This window comes from Nannospalax galili, unplaced genomic scaffold, assembly GCF_000622305.1.
Source record: "Nannospalax galili isolate Female #2095 unplaced genomic scaffold, S.galili_v1.0 scaffold500, whole genome shotgun sequence".
Lineage (NCBI taxonomy): Eukaryota > Metazoa > Chordata > Mammalia > Rodentia > Spalacidae > Nannospalax > Nannospalax galili.
The window spans coordinates 1976030-2002501 of record NW_008347292.1 but is presented as its reverse complement, the minus strand read 5'-3'; the positions used below and the strand labels follow the sequence as shown (position 1 = coordinate 2002501).

Sequence of the window (26472 nt, the reverse complement as noted above, 5' to 3'; positions counted from 1 at the left end):
ATTAACAGACCCCTATCACAGTTAACCAAAAGAAAGAAAGAAAGAACATCTCCAAATCAACAAAATCAGAGATGAAAGGGGAAACACCACAACAGACACCAAAAAGATCCAGAACATTATAAAGGAATGCTAAAAACCTATATGCTACTAAATTTGAAAACCTAAAAGAAATGGACAGGTACTTAAAAATATGGGAATCACAGAAACTAAGCCAAGAAGAGATCAACAGCTTAAAAAGACCCATAACACATAAGGAAATCGAAACAGTAGAACAAAACCTCTGGGCTAAAAAAAGCCCAGGACCAGATGGATTTACAGCAGAATTCTACCAGACATTTAAAGAAGATCTACATCCAATACTACTTAATTTATTCAAAAAGATAGAAATGGAGGGACATCTTCCAAATTCCTTCTGTGAGGCCAGCATCACTCTAATACCAAAGCCAGGTAAAGAAACAACCAAAGAAAGAAAACTATAGACCCATATCTTTAATGAACATAGATGCAAAAATGCTCAACAAGATACTTGCAAACCGCATACAGACACATATCAAAAAGATCATCCACCATGATTAAGTCAGCTTTATCCTAGACATGCAGGGATGGTTCAATATACGTAAGTTAATAAACATCATAAATCATATAAATGGGTTCAGACAAGAAGCACATGGTCATCTCCATAGATGCAGAGAAGGCCTTTGACAAACCTCAACATGCATTTATGTTCAAAGTCCTAGAGGGAATTGGACTGGAGGGAACATACCTCAACATAATTAAAGCCATATATAACAAACCCACAGCCAACATCATTCTAAATAGATAAAAACTTGAAGCATTCCCACTGAAATCAGGAGCACGACAAGGCTGTCTACTATTTCCACTCCTTTTCAATATAGCGCTTAAAACTCTTGCAATAACACAAGAGAAGGAAATTAAAGGAGTACTAAATGGAAAAGAAGAGGTCAAATAATTCAAACTGTTGAGATTTTCTTCATTTTATATTAGTTCTTAATATTTAAGAGACGACCAAAAATTCCACCAGAAAAATCTTAGAAATTAACACGTTCAGTAAAGTGGCAGGTTACAAAATTAACCTACAAAAGTCTGGCACCTTTCTATATACTAATAACAAGCAATCAGAGAAAGAGGACATGGAAACACTCCCCTTCACAATAGCTGCAAAAGAAACAAAATATCTCAGAATAAACCTGACCAAAGACACTAAAGAGCTCTACAATGAAAATTTTAAATCCTTAAAGAAAGAGATTGAGGAAGACATCAGAAGACGGAAGGACCTCCCATGCTCATGGATTGGAAGAATTAATATTGTGATAATGACCATCCTACCAAAAGTCATTTATAGATTCAATGCAATGCCAGTCAAAATCCCCATGAAATTTTTCACAGAATTGGAAAAAGTCATCTAAGATTCATATGGAAGCACAAAAGACCTCAGATAGCCAAAACAACCCTCAAGCACTAAGAGCAATGCCGGGGAGGGGGATTGCTATACCAGATTTTAAGCTGTATTATGGAGCTATAGTCATAAAAACATGATACTGACACAAAAATAGACCCATAGAACAAAATTGAAAACCCAAATATGAATAAATATGATTTCAGCCACCAGATATTTGACAAAGGGGCCAAGAATATTCACTGGAGGAAGGACAGCATGTTCAGCAAATGGTGCTGGCAAAACTGGATCTCCACCTATAGAAGACTGAAACTAAACCCCTATCTTTCACCTTGTACAAAAGTCAACTCCAAATGGATCAAAGACCTCAATGTGAAACTGGGAAGTCTGAAATTATTAGAAGAAAATATTGGCAGTAACTTACACGATATAGGTGTAGGAAAGGATTTTCTAAACCGGACATCAATTGCTCAGGAAACAAGGGCAAGAATTAACAAATGGGACCTCATTAAACTAAAAAGCTTCTGTACATCAATGGAGACAACCAGGGAAGAGATCAGAAAACCCACAGAATGGGAGAAAATCTTTACCAGTGACACATCAGACAGAGGTTTAATATCCAGAATATATAACAAACTCAAAAAAACAGAGAATCAAGACAAGAAGCAACCCAATTAAAAGATGGGTTAAGAAGCTGAACTGAGAGTTCTCAAAAGTAAACATGTGCTAAGAAGCATCTTAAAAGGTGTTCAACACCATTACTAATTAGGGAAATGCAAATTAAAACCACTTTAAGATTTCATATTACCCCAGTCAGATTGGCTGAGATCAAGAGAACAAATGATACTAAATGTTGGAGAGGATGTGGAGAAAGGGGAATGCTCATCACTGTTGGTGGGACTGCAAGCTTGTTTAACCCCTATGGAAAGCAGTGTGGAGAAGTCTTTAAAAAGTAAAAATGAACCTACCATTTGACCCAGTTATATCACTCTTAGCATGTACACAAAGGACTCATCTTATTGCGGAGATACTTGTACATCCATGTTTGTGCTGCTCTTTTCACATTAGCTAAGAGAGGGAAACAACCTAAGTGTCCCTCAGTTGATGAGTGGATAATGAAAATGTGGTTCATTTATACAATGGAGTTTTACTCAGCAGTAAAGAAAGATGAAATCATGAAATATGCAGGTAAATGGATGGAACTATAAACTGTTACACTAATTGAAGTAACACAGACTCAGGAAAAAAATCAATGTATGTTCTCTCTCATATGTGGATCCTAGAACCAAACCCAGATAAGTGAATATGTATCCAGACATAACTACAGGAACCAAGATAATGGAAAGGAAACAGGGAGGTAAAGGAAAAGAAAGAACCTGAAGGAGAAGAACAGGAAACCGGCCTTAATAAGGAAGATATGGATAAAAATTGGGTTAGTTTAAGGGAGGGGGGAGGGAAGGGTATACAAGGAACCTAGGGGATAAAGGGAAAGAAGGAGCTCAAGAGAGGTAGGACCATAGGAGAAGGGTATTATTAAGGGAGAAAGGGGGGAAATGGGGGCATCTTAAGTGGGAAAACTATGGTGGAGGGGTGAGACAATTCGAGAGATAAATAATGCCTAGCTAGTTTTGAAAACCAGAGGGAACCTATTACTCCTACAATCAGTGACAAATTATACATAGCAGATCAAGAAATAGTATGTCGAGGTAAGGTTTATCTGAGAACAATTAGTCTTTGCCCAAGATTTATCTACATGACACACAGTAATTAAAAGTACAAGACTGGTGGAACTAACCTTCTTGAATGTTTAACAGACATACTTTGAGGCCTATACTAATTTGGTCAGAGGGACATAAAGTACAGTTTTTGCTCCTTGCCCTCCTAGGTTGACTAGTTCCAGGGGCCTATGAGCATCTCTCAAAATGTCCTTCTTGAATGTTTAACAGACATACTTGGAGGCCTATATTAATTTGGTCAGAGGGACATAAAGTACAGTTTTTGCTCCTTGCCCTCCTAGGTTGACTAGTTTCAGGGGCCTATGAGCATCTCAAAAATGTTCTGTAATCTCTCAAAATGTCCTCAAAATGTCACCAGTCCTCTTGATCAAGGAGGCCGAGGAGACCCCACCAGATGGACTTGAACCAGTGTCCAGTCTACAAAGAGGAGGGTCAACACAGAGGAATCACTTCCTCCATGCTTCCAATTGAAGCGAACCATGGTCGAGCAGGACCTTTGACTTATCTTCACATAGGTGGAACTGGTAAAAGAAAGGAGCCAGGGGCTCCCACCAAGCCCATGTGACCCCTGAGGAACCTTCAAACAACCTTAAGAGTAAAAATAAATGGGTTTATCTGGGCCAACTGTATGGCCTGAAACATCCAAAAGGAAAGTATAACCAAAGATTAAAGGGGCCAATATAATTTCAATATAATTTCTTAAGAGTCCATATGCATAGCTAAAGGCTACATAACAAGCAACAATGCCCGATAGGAGATACCTTCTTTTGAGTTGTTGGCCAGGGTGACTGAAGGGATTCCCGGATAGTAACCCAGCATAGAAGTGGGAAAATGAACAGCAGACCCTAATCTTATCTAAAGGAGTATTGACAACTGATTGCTGCTAGATGAGGAACAGTTGACCCACCTAAAACAAAGACCTCTAGATAGGTTGACTACATTCACCAGAAGGGCAAGTAGTGGGGATTGGCTGGGGTGCTGACAACACAGCAGACAGTAGCAGGGATATCAGAGTCTAAGGACTCTAGTCGGGGGAGGGAAGCTATGGGAGGGCATTATGTGGGAAGTGGGTGTATAGTTTAATAAGATGGTTGGGATGTTCTGCGTGATATACACACACACAAAATATAAACAAATTTTTAAAAATGTATATTTGAGGGGGAAGCATGGAAATTTACGTCATGCTAATTAGTAGAGGTGATAAACAATACCATTGAAATCTACCCGATGACTTCGCAGACATACACAGGCGCCAAGGATCCAAGTGCAACCGATTATTACTAGTAATAATCAGAAGCATGCAGATTAGAGATGCATGTGCCAACATCTGAGTGTTAGTAGCAAAAACAATGAGTCTTTCTGCAAGGAACAATATATTCTAAAATCAAATGGAGATCTTTTTTAAAGGTTAAAAAACTCGTTCAATTTTTTGTCTTACAGGGCTTATACTGAGTTCAATATTGTATAACTGTATTAACTTAACTGTGATCCTAGAAACTTGCACCCATTCGTGAAAGAGATGTACTCTTGCTCTGGAGTGTGTTACTGAATATGTTAAATCTATAGTGAAATGTAGTTATTAAAAATTAAAAAAATGATTAAAAAATAATAATTAGTAGATGTGAAAAACATTACCACTGAAATCTACCTGATGACTTTATATCCATGCTCAGATGCCAGGAGCTCAGAAAGTAACTGACTGTTACTAGAAATAATCAGATATATAGAGATTAGAAACGCATGTGCAAACATCTTAATGTCAATTGCATTGAAATGAATTTTTCTGTATGAAACTGTGTATTTTAATAATGAAATGGAGATCTTTTTGAAAGGTTAAAACCTCATTTAATTTTATGTCTTATAGGGTTTATACTGAGTACAATATTGTATAACTGTAATAATTCAACTGTAAACCTAAAAATTTACAGCCAATTTTGAAAAAGATGCATCTTAGCTCAGAAAGTTGTTATTGAATATGTCAATGCTGTTGTAATGAAATGCTTCTTCTAAAAAAAAATTCATTGAAAAAAAATGATGTATAACATAATCACATTTATTTAAGAAATGGAAACAACCTAAATGTCTTTCCACTGATGAATAGATAATGAAAATGTGGTAGGTACATTTACACAATGGAGTTCTACTCAGTAGTACAGAAAGATGAAATTTGCAGGTAAATGGATGGAACTAGAAACTGTTATACAAATGAAGTAACATAAACTCAGAAAAATACGCGATGTATGTTCTCTCTCAATTGTGGATCTTAACACCAAATCCTTATATAAAAGTATCAGTCACCACCCATCAAAAGAAAAAAAAAAAAAACCCCAAGGTCATTCTTAAAAGTTGGGTGCAGTGGCACATGCCTTTGAAGGCAGAGACAGGTAGATCCCTGTGAGTTTGAGGCCAACCTGGGCTACAGAGCAAATTCAACATCAGTCCGGGATACAAAGTGAGACTCTTGTCTTAAATCCTAAAAAATGCTTCTGGCTACCTCACTAAAACAACAAAACAAAACCCCCTCATTTCTTTCTTTTTTTTTTATGTCTTTTTGAGACAGGGTCTCCCTGTAGCCCCAGCTGGACTGGAACTCACTATGCAGACCAGGCTGCCCTTGAACTGGGATTAAAGACATGTGCTACCACACCCAGCTAAAACCCCCTCATTTCTAAAGATTTTCTAAAAATATATTTTTAAAAATAAAACAATTTTTAAATAACTACTTTTTTGTGAGGATATTTATTTAGAAAGGAAAACTAAATCAACTTTCTGTCTCTCTCAGAAAAGTACTTTGTCTGGACTTAACAATTTAGCGATAGTTCTGATGAGTCTAGAGAGGTTTATTCTGCTATTATTTGAATGCAAGGAACTGTTTTAAGTGAACCAACAATGATCACAGCATTTAGGATCAATAGTTCTGAAATAGGCTAGAGGATTACATGACTACTTATGTGCCAAATCTGAATCATGGTATCTCAGGTGGTAATCAGGTTGTCAGGACCTCTTCTACGGAGCGGTTACACTTTTACACTTTCAGCTTATTAGCCCGGCTCCAGCCACTTAAAAGTATAAATAAAACATGTCAGATCTATAAAAGGTTATATATAGCTTGGCAGACATCAATGTAATCAGCCAAAGCTAACAACATCAGTAACTGGAGCAGTCAGTACTACCATGTACCATGCCTCCTGATGTAGGGCACTAAGATGAATAAAATATGCTTTGGTGGTACTCTTGGCAAAAGTGCATAGCCTGGAGCTCATTACGAAGAACCAGTGGGCAAACCCAGGCAGGATGTTCCTCAAGGCTTACAAAGTTAACTAGCCTTTGCACTGTAAAGAGTCTGCTCTCTCTAAAGCTGGGTTATCTTTGTACACCCTTTGTTTTCTGGGTAGGTTCATGGAACTCGCCATCTATAAATATCATGAAGCATACAACTGTGGAACTGCTCTTGATTCACGGAGACTAGAGACATGATAAATGAAGGCAACATGTCATCTGGGCTTTCTCTTTCGCTGTAAAGGATGCTACAGGAAAAACTGAAGATTGAACATACTCTGCACAGAATAGCATCGCCTCAATGTGAAATGCTGATCCTGATAATCATACTGTGGTTATGCAAGAAAATGCTTTCTATTTTTGTGCTATCTATACTAAACTACTAGGGGGAAAAGATATTTTATCTTCAACTTTCAACTGGATCAGAAAAACATTGGATAAAGAGTGCAAATGTGCTAAAATACTGACTTGGTGGACTTTGGTGAAGGACCTGTGGGGAGTCTTTGAACGCTTCTTACATTTTTCTGTTCATGTGCAATTATGTCAAAAATTTGAAAGAAAAATACTATATATATTTTGAAAATATTGAAAAGAAAATCTAGTTAAAAGAATGTAGCTAATATCTCTGAAGCTTCGCATGCTTTACCTTCTTAGATATAACAAATGCTTGTTCTTTTTAAAAATATTTTATTATTTCCATTTTATGTGTATGAGTATATTGCCAGCATGTATGTGAGTATATCTGTGTCTTCCAATGCCCGTGGAGTCAGAAGAGGGCAGTGGATCACCTGGGACTGGAGTTATAGATGTTGTGAGCTGCCATATGGGTGCTGGGATTTGAACCCAGGTTCTCTGCAAGAGCAGCCAGTGCTCTTAACCATTGAACCATCTCTCCAACCTAGATATATGCTTATTCTTATCACTGTGTTTTTTTTTTCCTTTTCTTTTTCTCCTAGTGTTGAGGATTCAACCCCAGAGAGAGTTTCATGCATATGCTCTACCACCAAGTCACATCTCCAGGTTTTCACACTTACTATGTCAAAATAAGAGACTTTCCTTTAACTTTACCCTGCTTTACTCTTTTAATAATATGTGATACAAAGAATATCCACTTTTTTTTTTTAACATTTATCTGTTTTGTTTTCTCTTCTAACATGTGGTCATACAGCAAAGAAGAAACATAGAACTAGGGTTACTTAAGAAGCTGATTTTCCTCTCTAAGAGCCCATGGGTTCCCCTTTGTCTACATTCTCCATGATATTTGTTATTTTTACACTGATGGTGAGAATGTAAACTAGTCCATCCACTATGGAAGTCAGTACAGAAGTTTCTCAAAAAACCAAAAACATATCAATCCTATGACCCAGCTGTACTAATCATGTGATTTACCCAAAGGACTCTAAGTCAACATATCACACAGAAATTTGCATATCAATGTGTATTACAGAGCTGTTCACAATAGGTAAGTCATGGACCCAACCTAGGTGTCTAACAGCAGGTGAGCGGACAAAGAGAATGCTGTGTATTTATATATATATATATATAGGAATTTTTTTCAGCCATAAGGGAGAATGAAGTTACGCTGTTTGCAGGAAAATGGATGCAGCCAAGATTATCAGATAAGAGAATCGAGCCAGTCTCAGAAAGATATGCACATTTATGCACGTGACATGAAACTGTCTGGGGACAGAGGGGACTAATGGGAGGGGGAGCGAGAGGGTGGAAAGGGGGAGAATATGCTCACATAAAATCCATACTTGGATGAAAAATGTTTAAAAATCCTATGGGGCTGGGTGTGTATGGCTCAGTGGCGGAGTTCCTGCCTAGCATGTGTTCGCCTTGGGTTCTGCCCCTAGCATGGGAACGAGGAATAATTTTATAAATACCATTTCTATATTAAAATGAATTTGGCAAAGCACATCTTTTCAAAAGAATGACCTAACCTGATGAGGGCAAGGACTGCCTGGCTCACCCACAGACTCCAAGCACTGTGCTTATACACAACTGGACTCACCCATGGACTCCAAGCACTGTGCTTGTACACAACTGGACTCACCCACGGACTCCAAGCACTGTGCTTGCACACAGTAGGGCTCACCCTAGAGTCCAAGCACTGTGCTTGCACAACAGGCTCTCAGTACTATGCATCTGTGGAGCGAAACAACTTCTGCTCAAAGCAAGGCATCCCAGGAGCTGAGCCTTAGTTTTTTGTCACTTAATTTAATCATTTTCATGGTTACAAGATAATATCTGGCTGTACCTTTTCTTAGTGGTACATTCCGTTGCTAAGCTTTTTGTGTAGTCTTCTGATTTTAAAAACTTTGGAGCGAGACCTTGTATGAGTTGCTGAGTTGCCATGATTCAAAAATCACTTCTTAAAATGAAGTGCTTTCAAGATGGCCTTCACCGCTCATTTTTCTTTGCCTTGGTAAAACACTTCTGTGGGCTATATGGCTCTCTGGAATGTAGGCTGTATTTGAAGTGTGATATCTGGATTACTGGCATTATTCTACATGCTACTAAAGGAGTGTAGAAGATAAAATAGTCCCGATGAAACACAACACTTCAGTTTCTTTTGTACGTATCTTTCAAAGAAAATGCCTAAGAAACAAAAAACTCATCAAAACACTGTAAAGCATTCTGCTTGCTGGTCAAACAAAAGATTTAACTCTACAGTCTGAGGGACTGTCTACCCAGTGGTAAAGTTTTGCGTTATGGGAATGCTTTTCCTACTAGAGGGGAAGGAACCTCAGGACATTCACACTCTGATCTCCCCCACTTCTGCTTTCCTACCCTTTGGAAATGAGGACTACAAGGAGTGAAGAGGCTGGAGTCCAGCCAAGGCTAAGGAGGGCAAAGCCCCAGGAGGGAAAGCCCAAAGCAATCACACCAGCTCCCACTTCTCAAAGACTTGGGTTAAAAGAAAAGGAACATGAAGAACAGAGAGAGAGAGAGAGAGAGAGAGAGAGAGAGAGAGAGAGAAAGTGAAAGTGTGGCACAAGCCAGAGGCAGAAGGGGCTGATCTATAACAGCCAAGGACTCAAAAGCCACTTCTCAGAGAGGAAATAGGAGGGGTCACACTAACTCACTGTCTAGTGTGGCCAGGGACTAAACTAGTCACTGTGATAAGGACAGTCAAGATAAAACCAGGAAATGTTTATTGACTGCTGGCTCTGAGCTAGGTACCATGCTAGTACTTAATATCGTCTCAGTTAATCTCAACAGCCTATGGAGAGGCACTCATATTTTCCCCATTCAGCAAAGAGACACAGGCCTAAAAAGAAACACTGCCACAGCCACTTAGCAAGTGGCTGGGTGGCACATAAATAAGCTGTTGTTTTAAAGCAGCGTTTTCCCTTTTAAATTTTTATTTTGGTGGAGGATAAGATGGTAATATTCCATGAAATTCTGATAAAAATATATGTTATTTTGCTCGTAGAAAAGGAATATGCACAAACATACAACAAGCTTAGAAAGCTCACCAGAAGACAGTGCCTTGGAACTGTATCAAGAGCTGGAGTGGCACCATGTCACCTGTGGGCAGCAGGAGGCAGGAGAGTTCTGTCCCTAAATGCAACACAGTCTTAAGAAATGGGCTTGGGGGGGCGTTTCGCCGAGAAAGCCCCAAAGGATGAATGAGGGTGGGGAGTTGCCAGAACCCAGCCAGCACTGTTGAAAGTCAAACTGACTCCATCGAGGAACTGATGACTTAGGAGTATTTATGGAGTGATGCCATTAAAACCTTCCAGACAGAAAAGATCCTCTGTTCAGATTCAGCACATTTTCATATTCTGGCTCTGCAGGTAGGTGTCCACCTTCCAAGGAGACTATGCCAGCTACAGTGGCACATGCCTTTAATACCAGCACTCAGGAGGCAGAGGCTGGAAGATCTCCTGTAAAATTGAGTCCAGCCTGGTCTACAAAGTTCCAGGCCAGCTAGGGCTACAGGGAGACCCTGTCTCAAAAAAAAAGCAACAAAAAACAGAAGTGTGCCCTGATTGTACCTCTCATTCTGTGTGACCCTGGGCCCACTCTCAAAGACAGGCATTTTTGGGGTGATAAAAGCAGCCTGGCAACCTGTGAGGCTGGTCACTCGGTGATGTGGTGGGCAATGCACCTAAGCTGGCTGGCCTGGCTTGGAGAACATCTTACCCTGCTGCAGACATTCCTATAGGCTTTCAATTGTGAAGTTTACTTGGTCACTGCCTCTAGGAAACCAGAGTCTACTGCAGCAGCTCTAAAGTGTGGCCTGGTGACCTCCCTTAGGAGCATGTCTGTGAATCAAAATTATTTCATGGTGACACGACACCATTTCAGGTTGTTTTCACTTTTATACAAGTGTACAGAGACTCCATGAGGTGAGGTCATGAGAGACCGAATGACAGCAGCTGGGAGAGGCCAGCAGTCAGCTTTCAAACTGCACAATCAAAAGGTTTGCAAAAACATTAAATGACACTACCTCCTTTGATAATTCATCTTTTAGCTTTGAAACTGCCCATAAAACATGGTACAGCTACTTATTATTTTAAAACTAGTATCATCAATATATATTTAAACATTTCTTAGTTCCATACCAAACAGATATAAATACCAAATAAATATAAGTATTTATAAAAATAAAAAAAAACAGAAACAAAGTCCAATAGCGACAGATAGAAAACTCACATAAATTAATTGTTTGATTCTCAATAACTGAATGCAAAAGGGCTCTAAGAGCAAACAGTTTGAGAACCATGTCTCTAGTGGCCCCAGACAAGGATGTAAGGGCCCTCTGCAAGCCTGAGCTTCCAGTGGGTTCCATGAAGCAGGCTCCCAGGGGGAGACCAGTGGCTTCTCCCAGGCTGCCTATTTCCAGCATGGCACACTGACCCAGGGTTCCTGTTGTCTGTGTCTCACCTTTACTCCCGTAGAGCTCTGGGGGCAGGTCATAAGGCACAGGAAAGGAGGCTGTTGGCTCATGGCTGCCAGAGAAGAACTTTTGCTTCACTTTGAAGCTGTCCAGGCCCTGTAGACACACAGAGGGAGTCTACGATTGAATCTTGCTTTCTAAAACTCCACAGGATCCCAAGAAGTAACTATGTCACCCATAAAAGAATTCAAGTAATTTACGAGTTATTTTTTATGTTGGTTAGGCAAATATGTTTTACAATCCCCTAAAATCATTTTCTCTCCCAAAACTAAGAAAGGCTTACATTTAGGAATGAAGTTAAAAGCCCGCAGAGTTTAACAAAGGACAAAGAGATGCAGAAGGAACCTGGGTATAAGAGCCTGTTTCTACCAAGCACTATGTACAGTTGGCAGGGGGTTTGCAGAACTCTCTGGATAAAAGTACCCCACAATACTTTCAATATTGCTTGAGTAATAGGCTGCCTGTTCTAGAGTAAAAAGTTGCTTTCATGTATATTGAAAGCTTTCATATAATGAGATAGGACAACAAAAGTGAAAATTCTTCAAGACCTACCAAAATGTAAGGTTTATTCCAAGAACTTTAGAACAGAGTATAAATCTTAATTCTGAATTAAGTGTTGGGGAGGGTCGCTACCTGGGCTGCTATGCACACTGCCTCTCTTCTCACAGGCCAGCAGAGTACAGGTGTTTAACACATTAGGACCTCCCCTCAGGACCCCTCAAAGCATGCCAGCACCCTGCTTATTAGTCTGTCCCACTGTCCTTAGTCCTTCTGTCCACCCACACAAAGACCTATCCTCCATGTCATAACACATACCAAACAAGGCTAATGTCTTAGGACATAGCAAAAGAACAGGGTTAGAGCCCTTAATCACCTTGGTAAGGGAGGCTGGTCTCAGGTACAGTGGAGGATATGGCAGGGCAGTCACACTGACTTGGTTTCAGACACTCTTGAGTTCTAGCCTTGGCTTTGTCATTCACTAAGCCATGTGAATGGCTGATGTAAGCATCCATCCATCCAAACTATTTCTCAAGCTGAAGAAATGAAGGAGCTCCAACGGCCTATGGTCACTGCACCTATCTCTTATAATTTTGTAATATCTGTATCCTAAGCCCTTGCAGTGTGGGCTTATTTGCATAATAAATGGCTAAAAGGGAAAGTGCTGACCACGACCCCATTCAACTGAAATGGGAATGATGACAAGAGCTGCACAGTAAAAGCAGCACCACTCTGAACCCATGATGTCAGCTGCCCAGTCTCCCCTCACTATAAGGTCAAAACCCCATCAGAACATGAACATGGACATGTGGTCCAGAACATATGTGAACATACAATAAGCTCTGCTCCACAGCCTCCCCTTACCCCTCTCCTTGGAAGTTCCTTTTCCCTGTTGGGTAGCCCAAGACCCTACAGAGGCCAACAATTCTTTGTCCTTGAGGAACTTGGGAACTTTTGTACAACACGGTGAAGCTTGCTTCTGTTGGACTGGAGCCCCTGCCTTGGAGTTCCTACTGGCACACACCTAAGGCTAACAAAGCTTCTCTTCTGGGTTGGGCATGGTACAAAGCCCTGGATGTAGATGAGTCAATACAGACACCATCCCTGTCCTTACGGAATGCACAATGTGTGTGTGGAAGCATTAAACAAATACATTTATTTGCATAAATGTATAATATATGCATAATTATGTATAATTATATATGTATAATAGATGCATAATATATGATTGCCATTTGTGGTAAGTGCTGTGAAAAATAGCCCTGGACCACTATAGGAGAATAGCAGGCCCGTTTTAGACTTAGGGGGTACGGATGGTCAGCAGATGCCCCCCTCAAAAAGGCGACACTGACTTTATACTCTGAAAGATAAGCTTGGAGCGAGGACTGAAAGAATAATTGCAGGTGGGGGAACAGTGTCTATAATGGCCCAGAGTGGCGGAGTCCTGGAATATTCTGGGAACTAAGAAAGTTGGTCAGTGGGACAGGTGACTACTTATTTGTTAGGGTCTCAATTTCCTTGTTAAAGTGGGGCAGTCAGTCATCAGAGTAATTTTTTTTTTTTTGGAGGGTCTTACTATGTAGCCTTGGCTGCCCAGTAACTTACTATGTAGACCAGGCTGGACTGGAATGCACAGAGAGTCCCCTGCCTTTGCCTCCTGAGTGCTGGGACTAAAAATGTGTGCCACCACGCCCGGCCATATTGTTTTTAATGTTGGTACCTAGCCTAAGTCCTGCTGTAGAGCAGGTATATAAGAAACACTGAGCTAGGGGTGGTGGGTCACACCTTTAATCCCAGCACTTGGGAGGCAGAGGTAGGTGGATCTCTGTGAGACTGGGCCAGCCTTGTCTACATAGCAAGTTCTAGGCCAGCTGGGGCTACAGGGAGACCCTCCCTCAAATCCCCCCCAAAAGAAACACTGAGCTGCAGAGATTTAAGTACTTGCTCTGTTTGTTTTATTAGCTTCTGCGTAAGAACAGGTGAAACAGCACATGGGAGAGTGCCTTGTGCACATCAGGACCTATAGAAGAGGGCTGGAGATGCAGTTCAGTAGTAGAGCACTTGCCTACCATGCACAATGTCTTGGGTCCAATCCCCAGTACTGCAGGAAAACAAAAATGATGCAGACCTACAGTCAGCTGTGAGGTTACAGCATTGAAGATGCTGATGAGCACAGTGAAGGGCGGTGTGTGACACAGGCCTGGCACAAATGCTAGACAAAGAAGGAAGAATGACTCATTTCTGTGGCAGGGGAAGGAAAGGCTTTGTAGAAAATAGTGTTTTAGCTGGGCTTTAAAAAGCTGGTATAATTTTGATACAGCAGAGCAATGGAGGGGGCATCAGTGGGGTGAGCAATATATTCAAGAACAGTTTGGAAAAACTTAGAGGAGGCACATTTGGGGGTGCTGAGTGCACTGATGTGTGGGGTTGGGGTGTTAGGCTGAAGACTTCCGAATGAGAAGGAGGGAAATCTGTGCTTTGTGTCTATCAAGTCAGGTACATTATCTGGCAGTTAGTGACTCAGGCCTGAGTCAGCCTGGAGGTGTTGGGGGGAGACAATGTCTTTCTGCTGGTAGCCTTCATGTCCATCATCTGGAGATGTGAAAACTCAGAAGATTGCCTGAGCTCCTGATTTCAAGCCCTGCCTGAAGCAAGGGGCTCATCTTCCATGCTTGCTTGTTTGAGATGACTGCTCATTACTTACACCCAAAGTACCTCAGGGATCTGGTTAGGAGTTTTCAACAGACAGTGAGAAGCAGTAGAAGGCTTTAAAAGAGATGCCTCATTGTAAGGGCTCGAACAGCATGGGCAATGATCTGGACTGGGGACTGCTACAGTCAGGAGAGTAACCACAACATAAACAGGGAGGACATGGTAATGGGGTACATAAACCTAAGTGTTAGTGTCTCAAAAGTTTAGATACAGTGGAGCTGGTTCTGGATGGCAGTGGTGTCAGTGGAAATAAGACAGATTTGAAAGAGGCTGAAAGAAGATGAAAATCCTCCCCAAGGCAGAGGAGGGGATCTGGAAGACCAAGAACCCCCAGAGGGTTAGGGCCTGGTGAGCTGAAGACAACAGGGCCTGCTGGGAATGTCACTTCATGCCACTACCTTGTCCTTCCTCACATCTCACCTTTGACACATTCTGGAGCTGGGGAAACTTCATTGTCTCTCACTTGTGTAGACCACTTACTTGCTGTATGGCTTTAGGCAAGTTACCTAACCCTTCTGGGTCCTCATCTAGTACATGAAGATAATGTAACAATAGCACCAAATTCACAGAGCTCAAGAGAACACACAAGCTCTTTACTATGCCCACCCAGCACAGGAAATCAATGAGTCTAAGTGTGAGTGTGTGTAGGGTGCTCTGTGACACAGCTATTCCTGGTTTACAGAGGAGGAAACAAACCTGGGGGTTGAGTAGTTGCCCATAGCCACCCTGTCCTGCTAATTCCTGGTTCTGTGTTCCTTCTACAAAGCAACAAATGGCCTCACGCTCACCACCAGTAGCTAAGACAGAGAACTATGAGTCATGAACTATGAACTATGCAACTATGAGTCAATGATAGGGCAGGCTGTGTGAAGAAGAGCCAAACTCTGAAAACCCTGGTATGAAAGAGGCCAGAGGTTAGGACACACGCCAACTTCATGATTCTTAAACATTTCTATGGATGGAGTTTCAGGTTAAAAAAAAAGCCCTCTTCCTTAGCTCTTAGATTCATTGTTATCTTTAACTGCCTCATGGCCATGGGAGATTCTTTATGGTTTGAGATCTGATGCCCCACATGTTCCCAGCCAGGCTTCCCTTTTGTGATGTCTGACCTCAGATGTAAGAATGTTTGAACCATCCATGTTTGACAGGAACCAATATGCTTTTTTCTTAAATGCCATTTCTGATCTAAATTCTAGGGTATTAAAAAAAAAAAGTACCACTTTTCCCTTCAATCTGCATGTCAAATTATTTGAGGCTGTTTCCTAATTATCATTATTTATATATCACAGTGGTATTTCTTGGCATTTTACAAAACAGAGGAAAGCACCCTCCCAGGCACAGATACTTAGAAGACAGTTAAGACAATGCATTTATCAAACACCAGGTGAGAGGGTGGACATGAATCATACATGACAAATTGCTGGCTTCTCCCCTCCTCAGCTTGGCTCAATCACAAAGCAGCCTGCTCAGTTCCAAGTCACAGATGTGGTTTATCTTGTTAGCTGCACAAGCAAACCCTACACAAGGCAGTTTCCCTGGGTAAAACTACAACAGTAGAGGACCTTGCCAGGAACCAGGCGCAAGAGGATTTCATCAGATGGGGAAATCACAGAGAGGTGGTGGCCTGTCCCCTCTGCCCCCTACAGGTGTTTGCAGCAGGGGCTGAGGGAAAGTTCACAGAGGAGGGCATACCAACAGGGCTCTGGAGGGTAAGGGCTTGGCAGCTGAAGGAGTGTGAGTTGGCTCGGGGGAGGACATCAAGATGGCGATCCTAGAGGACTGGCCTCTGCTTTCAACTTTGTAGTTCACGCTGCTCCCACCACCGGCACAGTCTTTGCCGAGCACTGGGGAAGGACCAGGCATTGTTTTGTTCCCTTGGCAGATTTAAACTCTTAATTCTCATGTGACTATGAATTTATTACCATGTGGTCCCCATTGGACAACTGAGACCAGGCCTACATGAGTAAAATATTGGGCCATGCCTCGTCCAGCCTGGCAAGGCAGGACCCTGCTCTGCTCTGTCTCACTTCAGGTCCTTTCTCTACCTGCCACTTTGGCTCTGGTAGCTCTCAGGTTTCTGAGTCTAATTTGGTGGCCTGGAGAGTTCCCCCTCTTGGTTTTGGGGACTCTCTCTAGTGTGTTCTCCCATAGTCTGTCTCTTTCCACGTTATTTCAGTGGGAGATATCTGAGTGGAGAAATTTAAGAGGTTTCAGAGAAATGCCCTATTGTTCAGCTGTGGAATCCTGAGACACTGTGGGAGCCCAAGCAATGGTTGGGCTGAGGAAGGCAGGCAGAGGTAGTGTGTGGAGACAGAAAGAGACTGTAGCCTGATATATACATATATCAGCTTGCTCTTTTTCTCTCTTTCTCCATATATATATATATATATATATATATATAGATAGATCAATCTTAGAAAAGATCGTATGCCTTTGATATGTGCCATCTTTGAGAACAGCAGCAAAAAGTAATTTAACCAAAACAGAGAAAGGAGGGCTGGACAGATGGCTCAGCAGGTAAGAGCACTGGCTGCTCTTGCAGAGGATCTGGGCTTGATTCCTAGCACCTACATGGTGGCTAACAACTGCCCATAACTCCTGTTTCAGGGGAATTTAACTCCCTCTTCTGATCTCCATGGGCACTGAACAACATGGGTACACTTATACACATGCAGGCAACACAATCATACGCATAAAAAAGAAAATAAATTTTAAAAAAAATTAAAAGAAAAAAAAAAAAAAAAAAAAACCAGAAAGGAGAAAGTAGAAACTTGGCTTTCTGAAGATTTGATTCAAACGGTTTTATCCTGACCACGGCAAAGGAGAAGCCTGTTGCCTGAGGAGCAATGAACCTGAGGCTCAACAGGTGCTGGGATGGCTTTCTGCCCTGGTCAGGTACCGGAACACTAAAACTATCCTCGTTTAGGAAGACACAGTACTGGGCTACAGTTCTCTCAGATGGCTGTGCACACGTATGCAGAGTAGAGTGAGTTCCAGCCACAATGCTGAGGCAGGCTCAAGTCCAGGGCCTGACAAAGCACAAGCTGAACAGAATGAAGTTTAAAGACAATCCCCGATTGTCCTAGTTACTACCTGTTGCTGTTGATAAAATACTCTGACCAAAACCAACTTGGGGATGAAAGGTTGTTTTTGGCTTACACATTCTGGTCATAGTTCATCATTAAGGGAAGTCAGGGCAGGAACTCAGACAGGAACCTGGAGACAGGAGCTGAAGCTGAGACCACAGAGGAATGCTGCTTACTGGCTTGCGCCTCTGTCCTGTGCTCAATCTGCTTTCTTTTTTATAAAATTTGTTTTTATTTTTTTATTTTATAAGTGTATTGCCTGCATATGTGTAAGTGCACCCACCCGTGTTGTGCAATAACCACAGAGGCCAGAAGAGGTTGTCGGATCCTCTAGAACCAGAGTCACAGATGGCTGTCAGCCACCATATGAGTGCTTGGAATCGAACCTGAGTCCTCTACAAGAGCAGTCAATACTCTTAACCACTGAATCATCTCTCCAGCCTCCTCAATCTGCTATCCTATGCAACCCAGAACCATCTGCCCAAGAGTGACACTGCCCACAATGGTCTGGGCCTTCCCACATCACTCAACAATCAAGAAAATGCCTCACAGACATTGTCTAAAAGTCAGTCCAATGGAGATAATTCCTCAGTTGAGGTTCCCTCTTCTCAGATATGTCAGGTTGACAACCAAAGTCAACCATGACATTGATACAGATAACCTTAGGAATATAGCTACCAATCTTTGCAATTACTAGGTCTTTCTTTGGTGTGCAATTTTTCAAATCTGAATATGTTATTTTAATTTAAAAGCTAAATATATCCAAAGTAAATATTATAAAACTGATAAGCTAATATTAAGTTTCAAAAAGAAGAAAGTTTGATTTAAATTAAAAAGCTGTTATTGGGCACCTCTTGCATACTGAGCACCTCTAAATGCTGGGCACACAAAGTCAGAAGTTTGTAGCCATTAATCTCTGAGCCTCTTCAAAGTGCTCCAATCAAAGAGAACCACTGATGCTTTCTACTTGCAAGTCAGGTTGATCCTAAGAAGACAGGTTCATTTACCAAAAACTAGTGGAGACACAGAAACAAATCATTTTTCAGTTGTCAAGTATTTACTAGTTTCTAGATCAATCAGAAGAGTTTCCAGTGACATCTTTATTGTGAACAGGGCATGCTGGCTCTCCATCCACTACAGTTTTTAGGCTTCTAAGAATATTATGTCACATGGACTGTTATTGACTAAAAGACAGGTACTTGTCACAGCCGTGGGAAAGTGGAGACGTATTGGGCACTGCCTCTGCCTGTTTGAAGTGGTGCCATTCTGTGCAATGTTGGTCTCAAGTCAGTGTTCAGAACACAAAGACTGTGATGGCTCACTGGTAAAGGACAGAAGTGGCACCTCTGGGTGCTTATAACTCAGAAATATCAGTGGTGTGGATACAGAATTCTGCCCACAATGTGCAAAGAGGACAGATGTGGGGAAACTGGACCTGGATGGTGTTTGGCAGCAGGCTGACTGCAGGACTCTGGATGAGCTAAGTCTCTGGCAACCATGGAACTAAATGCATTGAGGTACATCTTACTAGTAACAAGCAGGGGAAGCTAAGAAAGAAGTAACCCCTGGCTTCATTTCATGACAAACTGTGTTCTTGTCAGTGAACACTATAAGGTTAGGCTCAACACAGAAATCTTTAATTAAAATGAATATACAGGGATTGGCATTTGCACTGCAATCATCTCACAAGTGTGTGTGTAACTTCAACAAGACTGCTTCAGGTGAGCTCATCCATAGTTCAAATAGCTTACAACACAGTTTGTGATCATACTGAAGTACCACCATGCACAACATTACTGACTAAGCTCACAGTCTCCACAGACACTGCTATGCACGTTTCTTCTGTTGTAGTTGCTCAGTGTAGGATACTGCAAACTCTAGAAACTTAAAGGAAGCAGCATCAACTAATGGCCATTTGCCCAGAGCGTGCCATGTGCCTAGCAGGAAAGTTGCTCACAGTCTGGCCAGGGAAGTGCACACATCAGTGATCCCAACACAGTGGGATATGGGAGGAGCCCAGGTGGCAAGACGGGAGCCTAGAGGGGGCAGGTGCAGCAGAGGGAGGTGGGGTGTGAAGGTGCTGTTCTAATGTGGATTAGGGCTGGCTAGACCAAAAGGCCTAGTGAGAACTGTGGGTTCTCCACAAGGCGTACAAGTGCCAGGGACCAGAGGTGAGCGGTGTGACTTGAGCAATCAGGAGCCACAGCACAAAGGACAAGGAGGCCCACTGAGGATCCTGGTTCTGTATTATAGATCTGAAGCAGGTAGGCAGCATGAGCAGACTCACAGTCAATAAGGAATACCTGGCAGCCAGATGAAGAGCAGAATGCAGGCAGCCTCAGGAAGGGTGGCTGGGAGGCCCAGGGAAAGGAGGCAGAGGCTGATGCAGAACAGCTGGCGTGCCCAGGGCACAGTGGCTGCAGGGATGGCCAGAGATGACAACATCAAGCAGCACTAAGTAGTTAGGAATGACAAGATCTGGTGCTTAAATATAGATACCCGGGGGAAAGTTGCACGGGTACTTCCCATTCTAGGAAGGAAGCAAGGAAGTGTGGTGAATGTTAACAGTAATTTACTAGCAATCAGGTTGCCTGGCTAGTGTGCTTTAAATGATTATGGCGATTCTGATGACATTTACAAAGGTCACATATCCTCAAGTACCTTCTGAATAATATAAGTAACAATCTATAATTCAGGAGTTACATTTTATAAGATACAAAAACTCTGGAAATTAGCTTGTGACATAGATGGCGTTCCACTACCCAGGTGGGACACAGTCCAGTGCGTGAGTCCTGCCCTGTGATGCTCAGATCAGGAGTCCAGCCTCTTCTGACTATGCCCCTTTCCCACCTCAGTCGAGGCACACAGAACTTTCTTTTTCTTAAATGTATCATGCAGTTACGACTTTCTGCAAGACTCCTAGCCTGATATTGGGTTGCGCAGGCACTTGCCTCGCAAGGACCAAATGAAAGGCTGCTTCCTCACAGAGGTCCAGCTCCCCTAGCAGACCCCATGCTGCTGCCCCTGAACTCTGAATTTCCTGAAATGCCTCTTACCATACATTGTGAAGTTTGTGTGTTTCCTCAACTTATTCATGAGATTCCTGAGAATGAAGACCCCAGTGTGTTCTTCATTCTATCTGCAGGGCCCACCACAGAGGTGGCCTGGGAGGCTTGTGGAGCTGAACTGGCACTGGTGAAGTTGGTCTGGAGCTGTTGAATGTTCTGCTCCAAGCTTAGAATGCACTTTGAAGGTGGAATTGAGAAGTTCTGAGGCACACCTCTCCTTCAAAGATGGGTGACAATTCCAGAGCATCTATGACTTCTGGGTTCCCTCAAAACTACCACCAGATAGCAGAGACCTCTGTGGAGGCCAAGCAAAGGTCTGTTTGCTTTTCTAGAAGCTTCCCATAACAGTAAGCCACACAGAGGCTCTGATATAGACAAAGTCTCCTCCTATATTAAAACACTGAATACTGCTTCCCACAGACCAACAAGATACATGTCAACTCACTTTCTGGTGAAGCCCCTGGGAGTCCATCTCTGGGGTGGCTTTCAGCTTACAACACCTCTCCCTTCTCAGGAGACAGCACACTATTGGGAGACATACTGGGAGAGCCCAGGGGTGTGGAAGGCAGACATAAGCCTGAGAAGCCAGGAGACATATAGAGTAAGTGGCCCCAAGTGGAGTTCACTGGCAGCAGCAAAGAGGGCTGCTGTCCAGTCCCAGAGCTGGTTGGCCCCTCCCCACCCGAGTCTAAATGATCAGTAATTCCTTTGATTCCATGATTTCTCCAGCATCATTTTGAATTCCCCTCTTTTGTGGATTAACTTTGTTTTCGTAAAATGCAACCAAAAGAATATCATGGCCCTTAGTTTCAGCTCTCTCGCTGGATGCCACCCTCATGGTTGGCACCCAGCTCACACCTGGGGCAAGTCTCTTACTGTCCATGTACAGGGTGTCAATTTGACTTTGTTACCATGGGCTCCCTGAGAGGGCAGGGTCATACACTTCTGGGTATTCCTCATGATGCCTAACTTCAGCACAGTGCCCCAGCCATTTATGACTCACTGAAGGACACAGATAACTCAACCAAACAGATGCTGGGAGAGGGCTGTGGCCTTTCGAATCCTTACCAGCCTTACATAGGAAGCCGCTGTTCAGTGCTATCCTCTGCTTTATCTAGAGACACGCCAACAAATGGCTGGAGATGTCTCCTTAGTACGTTTTTCTTTTTTCAAAAACTGTAACTTTTATTTGATACATGTAAGAAAAGTAGAAACAATGAATTAGAAAAGTCTATGTATGAAAGCCTGGAACTTACTACATAGACCAGGCTGACCTTGAACTCAGAGATCCTCCTGCCTCCTGAGTGCTGGGATTAAAGGCATGTGCTATCGTGCCTGGTTCAGACACTTTTCAGCTACATGACTGGCATGTTCTCCAAGTTCTAGTAACTGCTTCTCTCCCTTTCCCTATTTTACTCTTTCCCTCTCACTTCTTATCTCTCATTTTTCAGCTTTCCAGACAGTATAAAAGACAAAAACAAAAAACATCAGCAAGACAAACAACCCAGAACACTTATAAATGGCTATAGGTATTTTGTTAATCTTTCTTTGGTCAGTCCTGTAATACTTCTAATAAATCTGTTAAAGATTTAGAAAGCTAATTTCATCTCAAACCTAACTATAGGTCAGTATGTGAACTACAGGCTCACTATGGTTGGGGCTCCTGAATCTGTTAGCATACCACAGGTGGAATCAATTTTTTATGTTTGTCAGATGGTCTCCATAAATAATGAAATCTCCATTTTACCTCAGATATACTACATGTGAGGCCTTTCCTTGTTCTTAAAATACTCAATTTGGGAATTTTAAATTATTTATACCATTTTTCTCTATGACCCTTTTCTAATATACAGGGAAAGAATATCTGTGGTGAATTGGGCCTAGGACATGGGTGACAAAGTAATCTTCTCCTATTACCATTTCCCTACCAGCTCAGAACTGATTTTACAGATGCTGACACAAAAGCCAAAGAATGACATGAAATGTACTCCATTATCTGAGCTATGACTGGGAGACAGATCTCATCTAGATTAAAGCCAGTCCCTATAACCATAGCAAATCATCGAACACTTATCCTAGAGTCATGAATTTGCCATTTCCCAGAAGTACAATAGAGGTAAAAGGTCATGGGGGAGCAGGGAAAACTGAGTTCTCAGGGCTGGACCCCACTCCACCTGTGGAGCCAACAGGGATATCATGCCCTTGTCCTTAAACAGCAGAGCCATCTACCTTTCAAGGCTGTGGACACAGAAATCTTTAGCTGTAAGCAGCATGTGGATCTGTTTAACTCAGTAAGAGAGGAACAAAGTGAGCTGAATCTCATGACATCAGCCTAAAAGGGGCCAGTTACAGTTAGGCAGTGAAATCCTCGGAGGTGGAAAAGGGAGGATCAAGATGGGTTAGGGGAGGAGAGAGAAAGACAAGAAAAAGCTATTCTCCAGAGCGAGGTTCAGAGAGAGGGACAGTGAGAGTTACTGAGGTGGGCTGAGGTACATGCTCCAGCATGCTGTGAGACTACGAATCCCAAAACTACTTGTGGGTTGTGTTTAGTCTATGACCAAGAATCACCTTAGCTAACTCTTCTGGTCCACTCAAAGCAGTTCACAATGGATATGTATGTGATTATCATAAATTCAGCTATAGCGAGTGGCGAAAAAGGAAAATAAGGGAAAAGGCCTTAGTCATATCCCTGTGTGGGCAATTCTGAGTATTCTGTGATGGAGAGTGTATCTGAGGGCATGAGGAGGCGAGGGGAAGTCTCCCAGCATCTGTGTGTTTCTGGAAGAGGAGTCTAGTGTGTAGTGAAACATACAGCCTAGACCTCCTGGTCTCCACACGCAAGGCAGACAGTTCATCTGGCCATGGAAACTGTTGGCCATTTCAAAGCTGAAGATGAGATGATGCACTGGACATATTGGGACGGCTTCCAACATGGTGTACTCTGGGCGCTCACTGTTGCACATGTCCTCTGTTAACCCCTAAACTCCTCTTCGCTTCCTGGTCTTGCTACTGCCCTGCCCATACTGTTCCAGGTATGATGCCCTTTCCACCCTCTCCCTGTTATTCTAAACCCTTCCCATCCTCAACTCCCCTAACTATACTTTCTTGTTTCCCAATGTCATCTTCCAAGCCCACCTTCCTAAAACATCGTATGCTTGGCTGGGCCACTTCTTCGGTAACTTGCCATTTCCCACCTTATGATAGGTCTTTACATCAGGTTTCACAGTATTTATTTGAATATTGTAATTGACTTCACCTTCCAACCTCCAGACAGGTTTCTTACTGCACCTGCATGAATTTATACCAAGTTCATCTGCATAGACAGATGCAGAATGAACCTGCTAAGAATACAGGTTCTGGGTTAGAATCCTGACCCTGCTACTTGACAACCTTGTTCCCATATATGACTAGAGGAAGAGAACATCAGCTCATCTCACTGGTGACCCACCGGGCAGGTGAAGTGTGAACTCACAAATGCCGAAGGGAGGAACAGGACCCCGAGCTCGTAGGAGCGGACCATCAGCTGGGTGCCGTTCTTCTCCAATGCTCCCCAGGCAGCCTTGGACAGATTTGCACTGTGGAGACAAGGACATAGAAGGGGCTGACTCAGTGTGGCATCTCTGTGAGGGTCAGACACGCATAGCTGTGAGAGCATCAGTCAAAAAAATAACCCATAGCTGCAATCATGTTGATTCAGTTCCCAGGAAAACTGGCATTTTTGAATAGGGAATTTAAACCCTGTTGTGCTGTAATTCTCAGGATTTATCTAATTGCTATTTTGGGATAGTTTCACCCTCATCTGCAATTCCCCCCAGGACAGCTATTAAAATGATTATCTTTCCTTAGAAATAAATTTTCCTGTCCTACACTCCATCCCCCTTTTCATAACCCTGGTTGTAGCCCAGGTTTCTAGTTTTGTTGTACATAGAAACAGCATTTAAGGAAAAACTGTTAATATTGTCATATATAGTGAACCTTAAATTTCATATAGTCTTTTTTTCTGCCTTTTTGAGGGAGGAACAAGTTAATACTAATTTCTACTTTCACTTTGGGGAAAGCAGCCACCAGCCTGGTACTTGTATCCAGAGAGAAATGGTTCATTTAGGATCAGGTTTAATATGAATAAAGAGTTGTGGATACAGCTAATAATAAATCTCAGCACAGCAGGAGGAAGGAGACCCGGAACAGACCAAAGGAAGTGCCAAGATGCACATGACTGTCACATTGATGTGGGTGCTAAAAAGCTGACTTCAGAGAAGTGGAGAAGACGCAGCAGTGGCTTCAGGCTGGGAAAGGAGGGCTTGGGGAGAGATGTCAAAAAAAAGTCCTAGTGCTAATTAATACAGTTATACAATATTGAACTCAGTATAAGCCCTGTAAGACAAAACTGAATGAGTTTTTAAGCTTTAAAAAAGATCTCCATTTCATTTTAGAATACATTGTTCCTTGCAGAAACTGTTTTTGCCCCTACACAGAGATGTTGTATCTGACTATTACTAGTTATAATCAGTTGCACTTGGATCCTTCGTGCCTGTGTATGTCTATAAAGTCACTGGGTAGATTTCGATGGTAATGTTTATCACTTCCACTAATTAACAGATGTAAATTTCCATGCTTCCTCCTCAAATATAATACATTTTAAAAAATTGTTGATTTTGTGTGTGTGTATCACACAGAACATCCCAAACCATCTTATTCAACTATACACCCACTTCCCAGATGGCACCCTCCCATAGCCTCCCTGCCCCCATTAGAGCCCTTATACTCTGATATCCCTGCTAAGGTCTGCTGTGTTGTTGGCACCCCCAGCCATTCTCCACTACTTGTCCATCTGGTGAATCTAGTCAGCCTATCTAGAGGTCTTTGTTTTAGGAGGGTCAGCTGTTCCTCATCTAGCAGCAATCAGTTGTCAATATTCCTTGGGATAAGATTGGGGTCTGCTATTCATGTTCCCAGTTCTATGCTGCGTTACTATCTGGGAGTCCCTTGGGCCACCCTGGCCAACAACTCAAAAGAAGGTATCTCCTATCTGGCATTGTTGTTTGTTATGTAGCCTTTAGCTATACATATTGGTCTTTTTGAGGCAGGGTCTTCCTGTAGCCCAAACTGGCTTGGAACTCACTATGTAGACCACACTGGCCTCACTGGTCTAACTCACAGAGCTCTGCCTGCCTTTAGCTATACATATGGACTCTTATGAAATTATATTGGCCCCTTTGATCTTTGGTTATACTTTCCTTTTGGGTGTTTAAAGCCATACAGTTGGCCCAGATAAACGGATTTATTTTTACTCTTAAGGTTGTTTGAGGATCTGTTCCTCAGGGGTCACATGGGCTTGGGAGGAGCCCCTGGCTCCTTTCTTTTACCAGTTCCACCTATGCGAAGATAAGTCAAATGTCCTGCTTGACCACGGTTGGCTTCGCCTGGAAGCATGGAGGAAATGATTCCTCTGTGTTGACCCTCCTGTTTATAGACTGGACACTGGTTCAAGTCCATCTGTTGGGGTCTCCTCTATCTCCTTGATCAAGAGAACAGGTGACCCACCACCATTATAGGATATTTTGAGAGATGCTCATAGTCCCCTGGAACTAGTTGACCTAGGAGGGCAAGGAGCAAAAAGTGTCCTTTATGTCCCTCTGAACAAATTATTATAGATCTCAAAGTATGTCTGTTAAACACCCAAGAAGGTTAGTTCCACCAGTCTGGTATTTTTAATTACCATGTGCTATGTAGATAAGGCTTGGGTAAAAAACCAAATATTCTCAGA

General features: G+C 42.4%; 1 protein-coding gene across 3 annotated transcripts in view; it reads right to left on the bottom strand.

Moving 5' to 3' along the window:
• Positions 1-26472, bottom strand: part of Tdp1 (tyrosyl-DNA phosphodiesterase 1) — a 107240-nt gene that overhangs the window by 7862 nt on the left and 72906 nt on the right. Inside the window, exons 14-15 of one of the 3 annotated variants that reach the window (XM_008843804.3) lie at positions 24178-24280; positions 11329-11437 (exon numbers count right to left, since the gene is read on the bottom strand). In XM_008843804.3, coding sequence (XP_008842026.1) covers positions 11329-11437; positions 24178-24280 — 212 coding nt within the window. Of the gene's footprint in view, positions 1-11328; positions 11438-24153; positions 24281-26472 lie in introns of all 3 variants that reach the window. The other 2 variants (XM_017800806.2, XM_017800807.2) reach the window with 2 other exon arrangements.